General features: G+C 40.4%; 1 protein-coding gene and 1 long non-coding RNA gene across 2 annotated transcripts in view; one reads left to right on the forward strand and one right to left on the reverse strand.

Annotated features, from left to right (window-relative positions):
- The window catches only part of LOC148056152 (uncharacterized), a 42,752-nt gene that overhangs the window by 4,701 nt on the left and 17,121 nt on the right, over positions 1–20,930 (forward strand). Inside the window, exons 4-5 of the mRNA XM_087754188.1 lie at positions 7,732–7,834; positions 10,519–10,609. Coding sequence (XP_087610314.1) covers positions 7,732–7,834; positions 10,519–10,534 — 119 coding nt within the window. The 3' untranslated portion in view covers positions 10,535–10,609. The remainder of the gene's footprint in view (positions 1–7,731; positions 7,835–10,518; positions 10,610–20,930) is intronic.
- On the reverse strand, positions 1,223–9,625 carry LOC148056153 (uncharacterized). The gene is made up of 3 exons (XR_015703977.1): positions 9,025–9,625; positions 2,622–2,756; positions 1,223–1,411 (listed from the first exon to the last, which is right to left on the reverse strand). It is a non-coding gene; the product is annotated as an uncharacterized LOC148056153 (long non-coding RNA).

Raw genomic sequence — 20,930 nt, forward strand, 5'->3', positions numbered from 1 at the left:
AATAACTTTTGTAAATTGAATTCTGGAGTTGACTGGGACTATGTCTAAGTGTCCAGTATGGACAGCATTTCTAGAATTCCAGGTGCCACCAAAACAGCTTTAACGTGCTGAAATGTATAAGTAAATAACTGTTGCTTTCCCTTCTTACATAAGACTGCTCCTCCATAGTTTCCTTCTCAGAAAAGCTCCCTTACCATGAGAGACTATACATTTCAAGTTTTCCTAAGTAAGACTTTGATACCTTTTTCTGTATTTTCTTGCTCTACCTACCTTCACGTCCTGTTTGAAGGTCCCTCTCTGTATATCAGCTGTGCATTAGTACCACAAGAGCTTGTCTTCAGCAAGGAAGCCATTTCACCACATCTCATTGCTGGTTCCCCAAAGACAGAATTGCAGAGGAAATTGGCAGATCTAACTGATCTTTGTTTTGTCAAATGAATACTTAAATGTATGAAGATTTGTCCACTCTCTGCCTGTTATCAAGTTCCTTCAAGTAAAAAGGGACTTTTTTTTTTCTTGGTAAATGAAGGAGAAAGAATTAAGTGAAACATCATTTACATTCAGGAGTAGCTGGAGCTGGGGAAGCATGCTAACCAGGTTAGCAGCCTTAGCAGAAGTGATGTTATAATATAAAGTAGATTTAATAGCCAATAGACAAACTGAGGTCCTCTAAGGCATCAGTTTGCTAAATTGTGCTAATGTCAATACTGTCCTGTAAAAGCACCGAATGCTGGTCTTCTACAGTTGAATAGCCCTTTTTGTGTCTGTTTACCAGCCCGGGACTGTGTATTTCCCAAGTGGGAGCCCAACAAATGCTGCTCTTGGCCAAGTTTTCTGTGCAGTGGGATAACAGAAAGATTCAGGACCCAGTTATCAATTCATTATTATCAGCAGAGTATCTAATCCCATATAGTACTTTAAATGGTGTGAAGCAATTAGTGGTTGTCTGTAACAGCTCTTCTAATAAGCAAGGGATTCACGATGGAGCTGAGTGAAGGTCTGTCTGCTGGCTCCCAGGCTGCCCCACGTCACCCTGGGGACCCGGGAGCTGCTGCAGGTCCAGGCTCATCCCCTGTGGCTCATGTGGTGACATCTGGATTGTCATATAGAGATGGAAACAGCTCATCCAAGAATGTGCCTCTTGGCGCTGTTTATGGATGAAGAACTGACTGCCTGTTTTGTGAGGGCAGTTCTCATAAGCCTTGCCTGTGTGTTGGTTCATGTGAGCAGCTTAGATGTAACATTTTACTCTTAAAAACCTGGTAGTATTTGAAAATATGGCCATCTCTTCTGCAGTGGAAAGCAGCTTGGTCCTGATGCCTTCCCGCTATTCCTTGGTTACTCCTGTTATCCCTCCATGTTACTCCAGTTATCCTTCTGTGTTATTCCTGCTGGAGAATATTGAGGCATTCTGTCAAAAGAGATTGTTATATTTATTGCTTAACGTTATGATTGCTACCGTGGAAAGAAAAGGTGCAAATGTTTAAATCTGCCTTTTGAAGCATGAGAATTAGAGGTAATGCCATTGCCTACTCTAAGCAAGAGCAGATGAATTACTCTGAGGGCTACAGGAACTTACCCAGCAGTATCTGTATACACTAGCCATTTTTTAGACAGAAGCTTAGTATTCTACGTATAAATCGTTGCCAGGAGGACTGGATCTTATATTGAGTTTCTTGGTGACATCCACTTACCCTCAGTGAAGTCTCCAAAAGCTATTCACGAGAATCACACGGGAGAGGATTCAGAAATTTCTGGGAGGCAAACCTTTATATGTTGCTGTGGAGAACACAGGCAGCAAGTACTAATGTTGAAAATGTCTGTCTATACGCTCAGGGAGATGGAGAACAATATAGCTCACCTATAAATTAACGTCCACGTCTATTCTGGCATAGCCATACAATTTATGGGTTGCCTTAAGAGTATTCACAGAGAGATGCAGGTGTTATTTTCCTATTTTTCTAAGTTTTTTTGGGGTAGAATTAGTATTCACTGAATTGACGTATATATATTTTTGTACTTTCTGTTGCCTAGGGCTATTGCACTTCAGTCTTTGATCTTGTCAGATCTTGCAAACTAAGCTGGTTGGAGGTTGGCCAGTACTTGGATGAGAGATTTCATAGGAATTTCATGATGCTGTGAGGAATTGTTTGTGACTGAAGATGGCACTTTCTGTGGTGAGTCAATGCTGAGCAAATACCCCAGCATGGAGCTAGAGTGCTGGAACACCACAGGCTCCATCTGCAGAGGACATGTAAAATGCAGCCATACAATATAGTTTCCTACAAACCACAGAATGGATGTCCTGGCCAAAATCAAATGTACAAAATTAATCATGCATCAGGATCTTTCAGAGAATATATTATTACTTTTCACTCTATCCTAACCTGTTGCTGAGGTTATCTGTGCATGGCTGCAGCATTTCAGAGAAGAATGGAGGAGGAGATCGTGTCTGTGGGCAGAGGTAGCATTGAGATGCCGACAGTTACTTCTGTGCATGTCTGGTGTGTGTGCGTGGTGTAGCCTGCAGGTACAAAACAGATAACCATATAAATGTTTGGCCATTTAGAAATCTCTGTTAACTCCCACTTGAAAAGTAGCATGGGCTGTTTTGTACATACCATATTCTGTGGACTCCTTCCCCTCCTGGGGAGAGAGCTGGATCCACGAGCTGCCTGGGAGAGAGACCCAGGGCATGCATGTCCAGGGGCTCGCAGCACTGCTGGGGGAGCAGCCTTCAGCACTGGGAGATGTCCCTGCATTAAAGTGGAAAACAACTGTGGAAAGCTGGCTGTCATTTTTAAAGCACTGTGGGACTTTTGTAACCGTGTTCTGCAGTGTCTCATTTGCCATTAGCGAGTGACCCCTAAATCACATCGACAAGTAATCACTCACATGAGTAATCCTATTGACATCAGTTGGACTAGAGCTGCATCATTATAGTTGAGCAAATAACTATTCAGTTGTTTAGAGTATAAATGCTTCTAATTTATGTAGAAATGGAAGGCATTTCTATCTCATTCATTAAAGAAAACATGATGTGGATTATCACTTACTTAACATATGCAGAAAAAGGCAGATTTTAAGCAGTCTAACACAATAAAAAGAATGAATCTTTTCCCACCAGTGGTAATATGAGATTCTTGGTTAATGTTTCCCATGTTTTTTTCTTGCCTAACTGGTAAACTCAAGTTGAATCTAATGCTGGCTTCTTTCCAGATAAGACGTCATTGGTCAGGAATATCCTTTGTTTAGAATTTGGTTAACTCTTTAGTTAGTGGTGGGTGACTCCCGTGTGGTCTTGCAGAGCTGCATGGCTTTATGGAGCTTATATCAGCAAAGAGCAAAAAAAAAAAATTTCGGCTAGAGATTTGCTGATACAACTCTGGGGTCATACACAGAGTGTGGACTGGCTGAAATAACCCATTGCTTTTTGTGTTGACTGGGACACAGCTCTGCTTCTTTGGAAGCCACTGAAGTCCACAGTCCTGCCAAATTCCTGTTTGGAAACTGGATCCACCCCCCCTTAAACTTCCCTGCAGTTCCACCCTAATCAAACATGGTCTTTACTGCATGCTGTGCCCCAGGGGAGAGCGAGGATTGTCCCTTTTTTTCTGTGTGTCCTTCAGGCTGAGTACTGAAATAGCCAGCAGCATCACAATGCAAGCTGACAATCTTTGCGCAAGCACGCTAAGTTTCCCTATTTTCAGCTGAACTAAATGCAGGGCTTTAAAATTTCTATTAGGCTTGAAAGTGGTACAGGTTGCCTGAAGGAAAGGTGGGGTTTTTTTATAGCTTTTAAAACAATTTTATACTGTGGTCTGCTGATTTGGCTGTCTTGAATTTCAGCTGGTGTAGAGCTTAGTAAGGTGACAGTGAAACTGTTTCCCTTGGTGTCTCTGGGATCGCACACATGTGAGGGGGTGCTGAGCCCCACAGTCAGGGACAGTGACCTGGGCTGAGACTCTCCTTCGGTGGACGGTGGTCTTGCAGATGAAGTGAGATGGGGAAGAGCCAAGAGGCCGTTTTGGGTTTCTCATTTCCCCTGGTGCAATGGATAGCCCATCCTGTGAAAAAGCAATACCTGGTGCTGGTACCAGCTGAATTACCAAGTGTTGAGTGGGTTAGGGAAACAACAAATATCTTTTAGGATAAAGAGGAAAGAAAGCAATGAAGCACTCAAACAACAACAAAAACTAGACCAAAGTGTTTATAAATACATATGGCAAAGCTTTTCTGAAGCCACACTTTTATTTATTTTGATAGCAGTGCTGGAATGCTATTTTTGTCTGTTTTCCCCCTTTATTCCTACTGGTAAATACATAGTAAGAGCTTTCCTAATTAGGGAAATAGAAGTTTCAAAGAGAAGATTGTTTCCTTGTCAAGGCATTCTCCCACACTTAGGAGATGGATGCCTTTTTTGTAAATCCCAGTTTTTTAGGAAAAATTGTGTTCCAGCTGCAATTCATGAATAATCTCCTGAGTAGCAGGGGTAGACAGTTTAAAAAGAAATCTCTGTAGTAACACAGGGAGAAAAACAAACTGATAACTCTTGACAGATTGATGGCTTCTTCCTTCATCTAAATCTTTATAGATTAGCACGTCTATTTTCTTTTCACGGATATGTTTGTTAGCACTATATCATCTAACCTAGTCTGTATGGGAAGTATATTTATCCTAGAGCTGTGGGGCATTTATACTGCTCACTTGTCACCAAGAATAATGGAGAGGATGGGTAAGATAATTTCAACAGTACTAAGGGTTGAGAGATGACTGTATGTATTTTGGTAATGGGACACTCAAAGTGAATGATCTGAAATGCTTTTGTTGTATATTTGCTAAAAATATACCTTTTTAATGGTCTTTTCCCCTGTTTTTCCTCTGTTCCGCTGTTAAATGAGGACACCTGTGGTTGCCCTAGGACAAGGAGACATCAATAGCCACTTTGGGCTCACCCAAGGGACTACCAGCGGAAAGACGTGAGGGTGCATGAAAGCCTCTGTTTCACAGGGAGTGGTTTGGTTCAAGCAATCCCAATTTGCTGGTTCCCCAGTTCCCACCTCTCTTGTAAACAGAAAACAGTGTTGAGCATGGGGGGACTTCTTTGGGCACAGTCAGCACCGGACACTGATGCAACATTCCCAGTCACAAAGGTACTTCACCCGGGTGACAACCAACCAGGGATTTATTTCCAGACCTATTGAAGCAGCTGGTCTCCAAAAGCCCTCTCCTAGTCTTTATTCCATGGCCAGCCCATTTGTGGGTGAGACTATGCTAGTTAACTGCTATTTTGTATTCAGGCATTAGAGGAGCCTTTCCTGCCATCCTGCTGCTTTGCCAGATGCTCTCCATTTTCTGGCTGTACAGTTGATTCCTCCTTTCTAAGCATAACTCTTTGTAACTACCTTCACAATATTTCATTTTACTTATTTCATAGCACTTCCACCATCGTCAAGAGAATTTTGAATTCTGGTCCTGTCCTCCAGAGCACTTGCAACCACTCCCAGCTTGCTGTTATCCACAAATTATATCAGTGTATTCTTTGCTCCAGCCCAAGTCTAAGCAGGAGCACACTGTGGGTCTCCACTACATCTGTCCTCTCATCTTCACAGGGGATGCTAATAACCACTCTTTGGTTGGTGATTTTCAGCATACTTCATGCTCACATTACATTAATTTTATTTAGACTATGCTTTTTGAGTTTTACTTGTGAGACTGTTTTATGGAACTGTGTATAAAGCCTTGCTCTCTGAGACAGACTGGATCTCGTACTGCCTCAGTGATGAGGTTGTTTGCCCCTCCTGTGCCTTCCCTCCCCGCCATGCCCTCATCTTCCTCTCCCTGACCAAATCCTCCTTAAGTGTAATTTTATTTTTATTATTTATTCTTGAGAAATTTATAAACTTATATTGGCTATGTCTCTTGGGCCACCATCTAATCTTCTAGGTGATGACAACTTGATTGATGAATAATAGATTCCAGTATCTTTGCAGCTGCCAAAGGGAGCTATAATTTCTAAATGCATCCCTTAAGATAGAAGCAGTCTTTGTCCTTCTCCAGGAGTTAGTCTTTAATCAGCCCAGTTGTCTTTACATTATTGAAAACTTCTTTCATTGTAATATACAAAAGAAAGATTTGGAAATAAGCCATTTACATTGTATTAGTGTGTAGATTAGGGGCCCAGTATTTTCGGTGCTGCAGAAATCCTATGAGTGATATTCCCTGCTCTGGAAAACTTTAATATTAAGTAGGCAAGGTAGACAACAGACTGAAAACAAACACACAGGGAAATGAATTGAATTGGTGAGGTATAGATCAGTGGCGCAATGGAGATTAAAAGTCAATTGTTTTGAAATCCAGAATAAAACTTTGTCATCGCTTTGATGCCATTTTTTGATGGACTGTGGAAAATACAGAAAAATGAAACTGGTCCCTTGAAAACATTCCAAATTGAAGAATAACATGAAATGTGATTTTATCATTTCAAAGATGGGGATTTTTAAAATTCACTAAAATCCCAGTAAGAACTCTGAAAACAGATTTTTTTTCGGTTATTCTGTATTTATACTTTCAATGTAGAAAGTGGCTATCGATATATTTGCCTCATAATGTTAGCAAAAAAAATACTTGGAGAAAGCTGAATTTCATCTTCTTCCATTACTGTGGATACAAACAAAATGTGGTTATGAATCACTTTTCATTGATAGAAAGAATTTATTTGTCCATTTATTTTACTGGAGTGTCTGCTGAAATTGAAGTCCTTGATTAATGATCTACAGGAGGTAATGCCGAAGAAATCTGCTTTTGCAACCGCAAAGGAACCCTGCAAGGATGTAGTGGGTTGTATATAATAGCGACCCTAACCAGGACTGGGAATATAAACCATACAAACACACCTGGGCAGAACATCGTGTGGAGACAAGGGTCACTCACTGCTGAGCAAAAACATTGCTCCTGCCACAGATTTATATGGAAATGTGTCAGATAAAGTTGTTCAACAACCCAGTTGTCAGAAATAATCATTAAAGCAATTCTACTAGACATATTAACAGATCCAGGTTATGTGTAGGACATTACTATCATTACTTCTCAGAAACTTTTCTCTCTAACAAAATAATGAAGGTACTACAGTACAAAATTTTAAATAAGGATAATGGAGAGGCAAGAAGGATCTGGCAGCCAATATTAACCATGGCTTTCAGAGCAGACTTACCCAGGGCTGCTGCTGCCCTTGCTCAGGTGGGCTCTCTGGCACTCTCTGCTACCTTTTTATTTCATTTTCTTCCTAGTTCTTTTTTTTTCTTGCACAACTTATCCTTGACCATACAGGGTATAAATTCTCGCTTCTGCTATTTTCTGGCCTGCACCACTTTTATTCTTATTAGCCCCTTATACTTGCAGTTACAAAATGCAAATATGCCAGACAACCACTTTAGTCCTATCTGAGAGCTTTTCTGCCTATAGGTCCATTGTATTCCTTAAATAACACAGTTTTTCCTGCTTGAGCGGGTTTTCTGAAATTAAAAGCCTTTTCAAGAGTGCTGCTATACTTAATAAATCATACATCATACGGACTGTTTATTGTACACAGATTTTAACAAACTCATTTTTCAGCTTGCAAGTGGCTGTTCCCGCAGCCCACACATGGCATATTACTAATGAGGCCATGGGGCCGGGAGGGGATTCGTTCTCAATTACTGCCTCACTCTTTCTCTTTCCCCTTTTTATCAGTTTCAGGATTACCAGTATTAGCAGGCGGTAACAAATTAAGTCTTATATGCGTGGAAGATTTTACTGAAATGGGTGAAGGTATTTTTGTGCGGAAAAGAAAAAGGTAGGTAAATAAATGAAATGTATGTGCTCCTCTTGTAGAAGCACGGCATCTAATGAATCCATATAAATACACGGTTTTATCTGAAAACAGATTGCTACTTGCATGGGTACTTGCTAAATGTGCCCTGATCAAGCCCAATTTGACCTACATGCAAGAAGATGAAGCTCACCTCAGCAAAGAGTGTGTTCCTCAGCCGTGTGCTCCAGCCCACAGCTGTTCACTGCAGCTGGAGGCGAGGGGCTGACCCAGAAAGCAGAGACGTAGCTATGGAAAATTTGCATACTGTGCAAAAAGATTGCATGCTAAAATTTCTCCTCTGAGTAGCCTGAGCTACTCAATCTGCAGTTTGGGCTCCTGGAGGACAAGGCTGGGGAGTCTGAGCTAGAGGCACCAGCACAGGCAGCAGGCAGCCAAACTGTGCTTTCCAAGAGGAATGTCCATAGCAGCATTTCTGGGTCTAAATATTTCACTTCTTGGGTTGCCATCCTACAATAAAGAAGAAAGCATTTTTCCGCAGAAACTGTTTCTGTGGAAAAATGGTGTTCACTTGAAAATCCAATTTGCCATTGAAAAAGTCTTGACCTTAAAAATGTAATTAGTCCTGTTAAGAAGTTTGCTGGAAACTGTGCACTAGGTCCTGGCCCAGCTAAGTCCTTTGGAGTCCTTCATTTGACTTGAGCGGGAATTCAAGCAAATCTTCTGTCACAAAAATACCTGGAATCAATACTTAGACTTAATCCTAGAGAATGGGCAGTGCAATAATGTGTTAACTGCAATTTTGGCTTCTGATATACTTTTTATATCATCAGAACTGATGAAGAATTTTATGGGAGAAAAGAGAAAAAACAACAAATCAGGGAGTATTCCCCTAGGCTGACGAGTACATGCGGTGTGATAAAATACTATTATTAACCTCAGCTGGGGACAAATAATGAATGGATTCAGAGCAGGAAAAAAAGTCCATGCAAACAAATCCCAACCACTTGGAAAAATATCTTGAACATAAAAGCAAAACCATGGAAGCTGTTAAATGAAAATTTTTGTCTAATGGTCCAAAATACTGCCAAGCATTGAACAAAGTTTTGTATGCAATTACTGCTCTATATTAAAAGTGACACAACACACCAAGGCATTACAATGAAAATATTTACAGTATGTAACAAATGGCTTATTTACACGTATGTACTCACTGACTGGCTGTGGTCATTTCTGGAGAGCAGGCAGGTGCAGAAAGACTGTGCAGGAGAGGTGCTTACGGGATGCTACAATAGTTTTTGGCTGAGCATGCATAATAAATTTAATCTTAAGTCAATTTACAGTATCAATAATGAAGCACCTCTTAATGGACTTTTGAACGGTCAAGTGTCAAGGCAGATTGCGCAGCGTGGAGAGAAAGGAGAGGAACAACTTCCCTCGTTGCGTAAGCTCGTTGCAGAGCATGAATAAATCATTCCCTCTTGCTGGCAACTGTTTCATACTGCTCTAAGATTTCTGAAGTTAACTTCCTTCTAATTTAACATATGCCTGCAGTTTAAAAGCAGCCTCATCCTCTTAAGAAAAAGCACCTCATTTATGTGCTGCTTTTAACTTTTAATAAAAGAGCATGCTTATGAACTCTGAAAAAGAGAAATAGCTGAGAATGGAAGTTATACTTTCCGATGAGTCTGAGATGAGCAGCTACCAGGAGAAGCTGTCAGGAGTTAACTGCATCTCCAAAACGCTGAGAGCCCTGCAGTGCTGCTTTGAGCTTTTTATTTAACCGTATGAACTGTTTTCTGTTATAAAGGCACTGGGTAAGTTCTTTCTTTACTACCATTCAAATATTACCTCATATTTTTGGTCTGAATTTCACATACTCTCTTCTGGGAATTTCCATACATTTCTGCTCTGGAATGATGCCATTAGTAATGCTGCTGTGTGCTCTTACCCCTGTTCCCCTGCACTGAATGCTGCGATTCCTAATTTCTGAGGCAACATGCAGAGTTTTAGCACAATTGTATCCATGAAAATCAGCCACAGCTATACTGGTAAAGCTCTGCATAATACTTCAAATCTGAGATTTTCTCATGGGTCTGGATAGCAAGTTTTCTGCGGCTCTAGAATATGGATGACACCAAGATAATCTGTTTAGCAAATTAATTTATATCCTTCATTAGTCTTCCGTGGTGCATGCATCACCATGCTCCACCTTTGAAAGGTGTTGAGGACCTCACTATGAGAAAACGCTGGTAAATTTAGGGACAGCTGAGGATTTCAAAGCTAAATGCTTATTTGCCCCATTCCCACTGGGAAATTCTGCACTGTGCTCGGTGTTTTGGCCAGTTACCTTTGCTGTTTAAACATTTCCCGAAATCTAGCATGAAAAAGATTGGTTTTGATTCCTCCTCAGAAAGCAGCTGCTTATGTTATTAAAAAAAAAACAAACCAAAACAACAAATCACTCTCCCCACTCCCAATTCCCATGTTATTCCACAACAGGAAATACTGTTTTCTGAATAATCAGAATCCCAATTCAGTATCTTTTTAAGCAAATATAGTAGTTCTCGTATGTTCAAATCTACAAGATAGATCAAGGCTGCCTGGAGAGTGAGCATCTCTGTGTGCCAACAACAACTCAGTGGTGCCCTGCTACTGACTTTTTCTTTTTTTTTGTTTCTTTCTCTTCTTGTTTTTCTTAAATGCAGGCAACCTTTCTTATAATGAATGCCTCTGTGCCCAGTCATCCTTTCGTTGCAACATCAGGAAAAAACCAGATAGATATTACCATTTGCCTAGGTAAGATAAATAATGATTAGGTGGTGGGTTTCTCATCTGAAGATGGATTGGGCAATAGAAGCCATTCTCTCTGAAATTTCTCTTTTCAGGTGGCTGAGAAGTAATTTCAAGCAACAGGGCAGCTCTGGCCAAGTAGTGTTCATCACTTTGTTTCTAGTAGAGAAATTAGTCATGATGTAAGTAAATAATGGAGAGAGTGTAAAAGGCAGAGTGATGCAGCATTTTTCTTCATCTTTTGATTGCTGCATTGCAAAAGCTATTGCCACGGAGAAGTGCAATCTGCAGCACGGCAGCTTTCTCTACAAAAAGATGGCAGTGTGATTAGGCAGGAGATCACCTTCTGTGAATGCCTGCCTGGTTTTATAACCAGAATACCCTCCTGATTTTGTAAACAAATCTTTTACCAGCTTCTAAAAGTCTTTCCCCTCCAATCACCCATGCTCCCACACCCCTGCTGAAGGACGTTTTCTTTCCTACTCCTTTCTGGTTTTGTACAGACTGGAAAGTCCAGAAGTGCAAAACTGTGAAATTGGTAGCACACACCACATCTCCAGAACCGAATGGCTGGGAAGGTGTAACTTTATTTCCAACCTAATTTTGCAGGTTAAAGTGATGGATGTGCACCATGTAAGTGTTCGAGGTTCAGGGGCCTCCCTGAATCAAGCTTGTTGTAAACTCAAACTTATTAAACCAGTGCATTGCTCTTATTGAGGGGTCTCCCCCAAGTAGTATGTCCAAAATATCCTGTGCTCTTCTGAGGTACCAATAAATTACCCTTAATATATATTGAGTTGTTCTTCCGTATATGCTATTTGTTGTTTGTATTAATGGAAAGCATGTTTTCTGCTTACTATAACTGCTACCAGCACAGATGTCACAGGAGGAGAGAGCAAAACAACACAAAAATCCTGGACATTTCAGCTTGAGGAGACTGAATTTTATATACGTATGACTTTTTTTTTTGTCTAGATTACAGCTATCACTTTACAAAAGATATATTATAAAGGATATCTTATAAAACTATTTTTTTTGGTCTGTGCACAGACCTAGATGGAGGTTTGTGTCTGTGTCTGAGATCTGTGCCTCATGTATCTTTTCAGTTTAACTTCAATTTCATTTCAAGGCCATGGGAAAATGACTTTTGCTACTCCTTCCATTTCGTATTCATTCATCATTTTCATATGATATCTACGCAGAGTTGTGTCATGTCTTATGCAGCTCAGCCACATGGAAAGCTGCCAACATTAAAAATCAATTTTTTTCTTGAAACCAGAAACTAGGAACTGTTTCTTATCACACTTCAAGAAAGTGAAAAGTAGCACTGGCTCAAAATCTGTGGGTTTTAGTTTTCCCATTCCTCCTATGTCTCTGAGATGTCAGAAAGTTTTCTTGCTCATATTGGATTGAAAGCATGAGCTTTTGAAGATTTCCTTGGAAAAACAAACCAAAAATGGTGTTTGATGTAAAGCCAATGACACATATTCTGAGGTCACGAAAACATGTCTCTGCAAATTGATTCTTTTTTGGTTTAGCGCTAGCCAGCCTGGATATGAGGAGCTGTATGACACTGGGGACCAAATGGTGAAAGTCTGGCCTGGATTGGCTTTTTCATTTTTCTGTCGTGTCCTGGAGTTCAGCAGAACTGACTGCTAGGAGTGACTTCAAGTAACACGTAGGAGGCTTGGGCTCACCGTGGTCTGTAGCTGGTGGCTGCATGGTTGATGTCAAAGGGCTCGATCCCAGAGTTAATAAAGACCCAGACGTTTATTGATTTCTCTCTGCTGTCCTCACTGATAAGCAGGTCTCTTTTTGAGTCGTGTGCACTCCTGCTGAGACAGAAAGTGATTGTGATTGAAAGCACTTGTGACCCCTAAACATGACAGTTTGGGAGATTTTTTTTCAGTTAATGAGTTTGGGTTTTTTTCCAGCTAACTGGCTGTCTGCCAGATAAACCTGATCCTGGGTCCCTCTCCGCTGTCTTGCATGAACTGTAGCATGGTGCTTCCTCCAGAGAGGTGAAAAAAGGAGCAGTCGCTCAGAGAGGAGTTTGGGTATGTGTAGAGCACCATCATCACTGTCTGTGTGTGCCGTTTCCAACTCTTCATTGTGCTGGTTTGGGGATGCACACATGACATTCTCCTCATTTATACAGTATCTGGAGGAGCAAGTCTCCATCCAGCCTTCTGCTTAAGTAGGAAAGTTTAGATAAACAGGTCTCTGAGGTGATTTGTCAGGGTGATGCTTTGGAGACCTGCAATAATTTAAACAGTGTCTTTTCAGAGCTGACACTAAATCTATGGAAATAAATCACTTCAGAAAACTCATTATTTCTTAATTGCAGGACATGCGAGTGCCTAGCTTCAGACAGTCCCCAGTGGGTTATGGGATCGTGCAGCTGGAGGAAAGTTTTCTTTTGACCTGCAGCAGCGGCAGAGTGACTGCCAAAGTGGGGCTGGGACATCTGCCCGGCTCCAGCCACGAGCCCACGCTGGGGGAATGGCGACCCCTCAGATGGTGCTGGTGTCGCAGCGAGACCGACTGCCTCGGTGCTGGGCGTGTTTCCAGGAAAGGGGCCTGCTCCAAAAAAGGGTTGGAGATAAGCCCAGGGATGGCTGCAGAGGGGACAAGCCATGGCACTGTATTTTGCCATCTCAGTAAAGCTTGTAGGCTCACTGGGAGTTTTAAGGGAAAGGCAGTTTTCTTTTTCAGAAGAGGCAAAAGGAATGAAGGTAGGGAGTAGTGACGACAAAAAGTAGGTGGTTAGTGTTTTTCATGAGTTTCCCACAAGCTCAGCTTCTCCTTGCATCGCCCTGCTCTGGGATTCCAGTTCTGCATTTACAGCTGAGATTGCCACCGAGGAGGAGGGGGGTTGTCCTGTGCCAAGAGCGTGGGCTGGCAGCACCCAGGCATTTGCTTTCCAAAACAGAAGATTTCTTACTCTGCCATGTGGGAATTCAGTTCTTCCAGAGCGCTCGCTCTGATGTCTGTTTCTTCCCTGAATTATCTGGTGGTTTTTGAGGCTGGCACCCCATGTGGAGCAGGCTGGATCATACTTACAGATTAGTGCTGCCATAATACCACAGCACGGTGACAAGATGCTCTGCAAAATACAGAGAAGAAAAGACAGAAGATGTAGGGGAAAAAAAGACATTTACATTTTTTACTTGGAGGAGTAAAATAAACATGGGAACATTTCCCAGGAGAAGAGCTTGTTATGGTATATATGTAAAACTGCAGAGGGTTGCATGTATGGTATTTGCAGAAACATGTCACTCTCAGTCATGAGCTAGTCTTCTGTGATGCTGTCTCTCTGTGCAGACTGCATGAAGCACACCAGACTAATTTGTCCAAAATTGGCACAGTACTTAACTTTTTTCTAACATTTTATGGTCAAGAAAAGTCAAAACAGGGGAGAACGTTTTTCAGTTGTTTGATTAATTTTTGCCGATATTTCAGCCACAGATATAACATCTTTGAGTTTACTGAAAAAGCCGTTTATGATGTTTCTACTGAAAAATTTAAGGCAGCTTTACTGAGCAGGAGTGGTTAATGGTTTCTTTAAGGTGTCTGTGTTGCCAAGGCAACACAACGTGGACGGGTGGAGATCTGGTCCATACCTTCCAGGGTAAACTCCTGCGCTGTAAGACTCTGCTCTCAGGCATGTCTTACTGTATTCTTCATTTTATTTTGTTGCAGCTACAATGCTTAAGTACAGTTATTTAATAAAGGTAATGACGAGAATAATAAATTGGGAAAGGTGAAATTTGATGAACTGTGGGACGTTTGCTACTTTTGGTATTGAACAGATGAGCATGCTGCAGATACTTATTGGTAAGAAACTTGAAGATTCAGTGCATTTTAATACAAAGCACATGTCTATCTCTTCACAGCAATTATTTGATTAGCATTGTTTATATTGGATTCAGAACTTGGAGTGGAAATAATCATTTAAACATCGAGTTCAAACAGTTGATGTGGATGAGTGATGCGGAGTTCAGTACCCGGTGTGGGGGGAATTCAAGCCTGTACAGTATTATCGTTTTGTCAAATCATTTCCCAGGTAATGAGTAAGATTCCATAAAGTGGAGATCTTATTGGCCATATGCATAAAGAAAGCCAACAAAGCTATTAGTAGGAACTTAACACATTACTACTGCCTCCTTACTGCAGGCTGAATTGTGAGGCATTTCCACGTGGAAAATAAATCCAGTAGCAGTATTTGATTTTTATTGATTTTTGTTGGATAGCCAGCAAAGGCCCTTATGCCTTCTGTTACTAATTTGTCTGGATGCCCAGGCTCTACTAAAGGTGTTTAAAACAAGTATTTGTAACTTCAAATCAGGAAAAAAAAAACCCACTTGTTTCTAGAATCATCTCAGCATTTATACTGATAAATGCCCACTTCTAAACTGGTGATTACATATTGTTTTTCACACTGTGCTTTCACACACTAGATTTTCTTCACATGAAAATGTAGCTTATGTTGTTCTGATTACACTTCCATAAACATCCCCTTGGAGCTGATTATTGAGCAACTGGGCTTTTCTTTTTACGTATGAGTACAAATGAGGACATAAATTTTTGAAAAAAGAAATCACATTAGCGACCTGATTTCAACTCCTTTGAAACTTTCTGAAATGCTCCAGAGCTGGGTGCTGGCGTACGTGGTGTAGTCATGGCTTTGCATCTGATCAAACGTGTGTTGTCTGCACTGTGCATCCGTCCCAGTCCATTTAGGAGCTCAAAACTGCTGAAGTGCAACAGCCTGGTAATGGTGGTGATATATTTGCTCCATTCTTCAAGGCACAAACATAATGAAGTTGTTGGATTTGACATCCTTTGATACCTACTTGCATGATGTTATTAAAACTGCTGGGACCAGCTCTTGGTAAATGGTGTTCTGTTGGCTGGGATCACAGCTGGGAAGAGCAGCAGTTTTCTCAATGAGGGGTATCTGTCATTGAAACTGTTAAAATGTGCTTGTTGCTGGGAGGTGAGAGAAACACGACTACCCTGCTATGGTCTGGTTATCCCCAAAAGCAATAAAATATGTTGTTAACATGCCCAAAGGGTAATGCTCCCTTGTACACATTCCCGATCTGTTTAATCAGGCAGGCATCATAAAGGCTAATGTTATCGGGAATTGTATCCTTAGGCATATGATGCCATCATAGAAATTTGCTCTGTGTCTTATATTGTTCATAGTTACACTTTTCAACTCTGTGAAGCAGAGCTGTGCTATAGAGGAAAGATGATTTTATGCTAAGAAGAAATATCATTGGTCCCTAGTCTTTTCTTGACCATGCCTAGACTAACTGTGGAATTTAGATTAGTTCTTTCAACTCTTATTTTAAAAGGTGGAATAATAATTCTGCCTTTAGGGGCATGCTGTAAATAGTAATTAATTCCTATTTCCAAAGCATATTTGCTTCTTCAGAGGGCTTTTCCTTAAAACTGTGTATTCTTACTCATTTTTATTGCATAAGCAATGCAGAGAATAATACCAAGTGATATTTATGAATGCTTTTTCATATAAAAAAATGTAAATTCACTTGCACATTTGCAATATTTTTTGTTTGTTTCCCTCAAACCTTCAGACAGATGTTTTTGTTTATAAAAGCTAAAGGCATAAATTTTTCGAGTGTCACTAGAATTATTAAATTTACCTGTACCTGAATGCCAAATAAGTGTTATGACAGAAGTATGAGTTCAGAAAGCAAGTCTCCAACACTTCTGAAAATCAGATTGATATAAGATACTCTAGATGGTAAACAACTAGCAATACCTAGGAAGGCAATGCCTTGTGGTGTTGGCAGCAGCGCATCCCTCCCGGCGGGGCCATGCCTGGGAGCCTCTGGCTGCACATCCTCATCCCGCAGGCAGGAGCGCTGAAGGTTGGGGCAGGCATTACCCAGCCCGTCCCATGTCACAGCACTTATCAGTACGTGATGTATCTGACTCAGGTATTTTCAAACTGTTGAGTACTGTTGAGTAGACAGTAAAATGTTTTGGTAGTCATTAGGCAGGCAGTAAAGTAAAATTTAACATCCAGCTCTGGATAATTAAAGAGCATAAAAGATCAAGTGTACTTAACGTATTTACTTCAAATGACTCTCTCATATCCATTGAAGAATGACTTTTATTCAAACTGTGCCCTAAACTGCTTAGAAATAAAGAGGAGCAAGGTGAAAGAAAGTCAAGAAGTTTAGCCACAAAAAAAAAGCTTCAGAGAGGGAAAAAACTGATGAAGAAGGGAGAACTGCGGACGGTGGGAGAAAATACATCAAAGCGTCAAAGCGTCATCTTTTTTTTTTTTTTCCTTGGTTTGGTTTGCTCTTCTATCTTGAAACAAAAATGTTTTGTCTGTCTTGCCATTTTGGTGCTGTTTCATGGCACTGTAAGCTAAGCTTGAAAGAAATCTTTGAACTAGTTTTGTAGTGAAAATTCAGCAAAGTTAAAACTTACAGTTGTGCTTGGTTCATATTCTCCAACTTGTACTTCGTCTTTGCTTGTTGTCTGAAGTAGCTACAGGCTTGTAAATAAGACACAGAACAGCATGAACAGCATGTATAAAGACTTTTTATCAAGACAACTTTTATTTAATCCTCATGACAATTTCTTGATGGAAAGAAACAAAACGTTTTAAATAATTACTGGAGAAAAGAAAAATTTCAATTAACTCTGAAGTACCCACTTTTTGGGATGCAGTCTTAAGTGCAGTAAACACTATGAGCTCCAATGTGTAAAGCTTAGAAATGGTGGATGTTAAGATTAATCTTGGTGAAAAAAGATTATGGCAGATATCTTCATCCTGTTGCCCCCTCAAACAGGCATAAGTTATTGATGGTGCTCTTTGCTGTATTTTTTATTTTAATAAAAACACATCATTGAAGTCTAAATGAGATAAAGCAGAATCACTCAGCTAAATGACTTTCTTACAGACTAGCTTTTCACTTGGGGTCTGAATGAGAACTGGCCTCTGCCAGGAGGAAATGTTTTTTGTGTGAAGATACAGGGGAAAAATATTGTCATTTATATAACTTCACAGGGAGTTAGTTGGATGTATTTGCAGTACATTATCCTTTTTTAAAAATATATATATTTATATGCAGTCATTAACAGCAACTGAATGAAAAAAGACAGAGTTCCGTATAAGCAAACGGTAAGTCTTTTACCTGGTAATATTTTCCTTTCTTAAAAACTTAATATAGCGTGCAATAAGGTTTCTTTAGCTGACTGCTCATACAATCAGGACATACAAGTCAAAATGAGCACTATGTAAAATCACCGGAGAAACAGCTGCCGGCTCCTTGCTGTGGAAAAGCCTGAATCCCCAGTAATTTCAGTTCAAACCTTTACCCACAGAAGTATTAGGTGAGCAAGTCCCCTGGGTATTTATGGGAATGGGGCAAGGGGACAGAAATCAGGCATTTAAAAATACCTTTGGCCCTTTTGGGACTCAGGTCACTTTTCAGGTTATTTTGTTTAGCCGATCTTAGAGCAGCAGAAGGTCCTCAAGCAGTGATGTCCTAAGGACAAGTGTAGGTCTTCCAAAGAGTAATTTCTCTTTGCAGATCAGACATCTGGATTGTTTGAAAAGGCTTACCATAATAATACCAATGCAGTGTATACCTCAAGCGTACCTTTGAGTAAGTAATTGGCTTTTGATCAATGTATTTAACTAGTTTAGTAGAAAAGCTGAATACTGGACAAACTATGGCTTTTTTTGGAGTACAGTGGTGTCTTTTTGAGTCTCCTCAATAAATTGGATCTGTTGTTCTGTTCTAAATACTACTGACAAAGTCGATATAACCAAGTGTGCTTTGACAGGGAACATTGTCTCATCTCATATATTAACCGTATACTGGAATATGACAGAATACAGCATTCTCTAAACACTGCAATCAGTAAGAGTTCAGGTGGCACAGTGTTTTTGGTACCCAGTGAGAACAGGATATCTTCATCAAGCAGGCTTTCCGAAAGACAGAAATGGAGATGTAAGACAGCACAGTCCTTTCAAGAGATATGCCTATCAATTCATCTCAAGAGAAGTCAAATGTATTAAACACAAAATGTGATCTAGGAGAGACAAAAGACTCAACCCTGATTTCTTTACATATCTTCTTACTCTGACTGAGTGCCAGCAGTGCAATCTCAGCAGCAAGGGGAAGCAACATCATTATACTCACCTTGAAGAACAGAGGTGATTCCATCCCTAGATGGAATAAACTATTACATTAAAAAGTGGTGTTTGTGTGACATTTTCGGGACAGGAGAAGAATAGTAATTAAGAGATTTTTATGGAATAGCACTCCTTATCTGCACATCTCCACGTGCCTTACAGAAGCGTAGAATATATGTCATCACTTTCTGATAGAGAAATGGATTGGCAGAGCTGGGAAGGGCACCGAATACCTTCAGCTGTGTTTTATCTGCCTGCCATGAAACAGCCATACAGCAGCTGCGCAGCAAACTGTGGGGAATTGTCTCCTGCCCAGACTTTTGCTGCCTGTTTTCTCCCAAGCACTGAGGAGGGCTGCGCCTGAGCAGGAACAACAGGGATGCTGGTTGGAGGCAGGGTCATGGCCATACGCACAGTATAAGCAGGACGGTGGTGAAGAGACCCACGAGGTGCTAGAGTATGCTCAGTCCTGTTTTATCAGTGATAGAGGGTCAATGGATAGTTAGTTTTCGTTTTTGTTTCTTTGTTTTTCACTCCTCTCCCCGCCTCTCCCAGTGTATGAGGACTGGTAATAATAAAAGTGGTGACATCTGAGGGACCTTCATCTTTCTACATATCCTTTGTGATGAGAAAACTGGATAAAGGTCTGGGCTGCAAAGAGTATCAAGAGGACACACTCTCCATCTCCTTCCTCCTTCCTCCTTTTTGGAAGGTTCGCATGCTGTAGGTCATATGATATCCTGCTTTATTTATTAAAAGAAGAGCTACATAAGGTCAGGCTGAAGGTCTCTCTCTCGCAGTGTCCTGACTTGGAGAATGGTCATCAGGAAACGTCAACGTTTGAGGATGAGAATAAAGCAGTTCTCACTCAACTTCCACATGTTATATCTACACCTTTGCATTAGGCATCTATTGGCACACTTTTTGCCAGGAGTTTTCCTACTTTTCTGAACGCATTCACACTTTGTGTTTTTTCAAAGCATTCTATGGCAATGAGTTCCAAAGTATAATTACATGTACTTCCTTTTGTTTGTTTCAGAACTGCTGCTAGATAATTTAATTTTATGTTCCTTATTCTTGTATTACGTGAATGATTAGTTTTTTCCTATTCACCCTTAATCTGCCATTCATAATTTTACAAACTTCATTGTAACCTCTGCCACTCTACATATAAAATGATTACGTACTTCTCACATTTCTTCAACATTTGATAAGCCATCAAATGTTAAAATAAGAAAAACATCCCCATAAGGTATAGCATCAAAAAAGTCCACAGCTGAAAAATGGCTGGAGATTTGCACTGACTCCAGCTATTTTGGCCAAATAGAGATCAGCCTCTGGGCAGATTTACACCTGCAATTACAGAAATAGATCTCCCTATGTGCAGGCTGTTTGGAAAAATAAAAAGTAACTCTTGATCTTTCTCAGTAGTCAACCTGCTGTCCTTGCTAAGGTATAGGAGCTAGTAATACTTGTATTTTATTTCCTTTGACACAGACACAGGGCTGTTGAAAGCTGCTATAGGAAGAAATAAGCAGCACAAACCATGGTTAATATGAAATAACTAATTGGACCAAATCTCTGGAGAGAGAAGTAAGGATTAGAGATAAGAAAAACACAAATTTTTCTGTTTGTTCTTTTTAAATGAAAGACTACTACTGTTTAAATTTCTTCTTATTGGTACGCGAGGTAGAGTGTAGCGAGATTTTCTTCCTGCATTTTGTTTGCAAAAGTTTAAAAGGGTGACCTTTCAAGTTGCTTAATGAATATGCCAAATACCTAATTATCAATTGTTTGTTTTAATAAAACGTGATTCTGGTCTGTCTTACCTTATGGAAAGAAGATTTTTCAGCCTGTTTGCTAGGCAGCTACTGGAGGCAATCAGCTGTTTCTAAGACTGTGTCCCTGAATAGCACAGCTGGGCACGTGGCTGCAATGTTGCAGTGTTCAGGAGCTGCTATGTTACTAGAAAAAAGGGATCAACATAAAAATGTTTTCTTTGAAAATTAGGGTTATGGAAACCTGAGTGTGCATTTGTCTGTTCAGATTATAATTTGGATAGGTGGGAAAGTGCTCAGCCACCTGCAGAAGACTTTTAGCTTTAATTTTTCCCCTACTCTACAGTGCAAACCCAAAGAC

This window comes from Nipponia nippon, unplaced genomic scaffold (assembly GCF_047370975.1).
Source record: "Nipponia nippon isolate SJK-2023a ecotype South Korea unplaced genomic scaffold, ASM4737097v1 scaffold_17, whole genome shotgun sequence".
Taxonomy (NCBI): Eukaryota; Metazoa; Chordata; class Aves; order Pelecaniformes; family Threskiornithidae; genus Nipponia; species Nipponia nippon.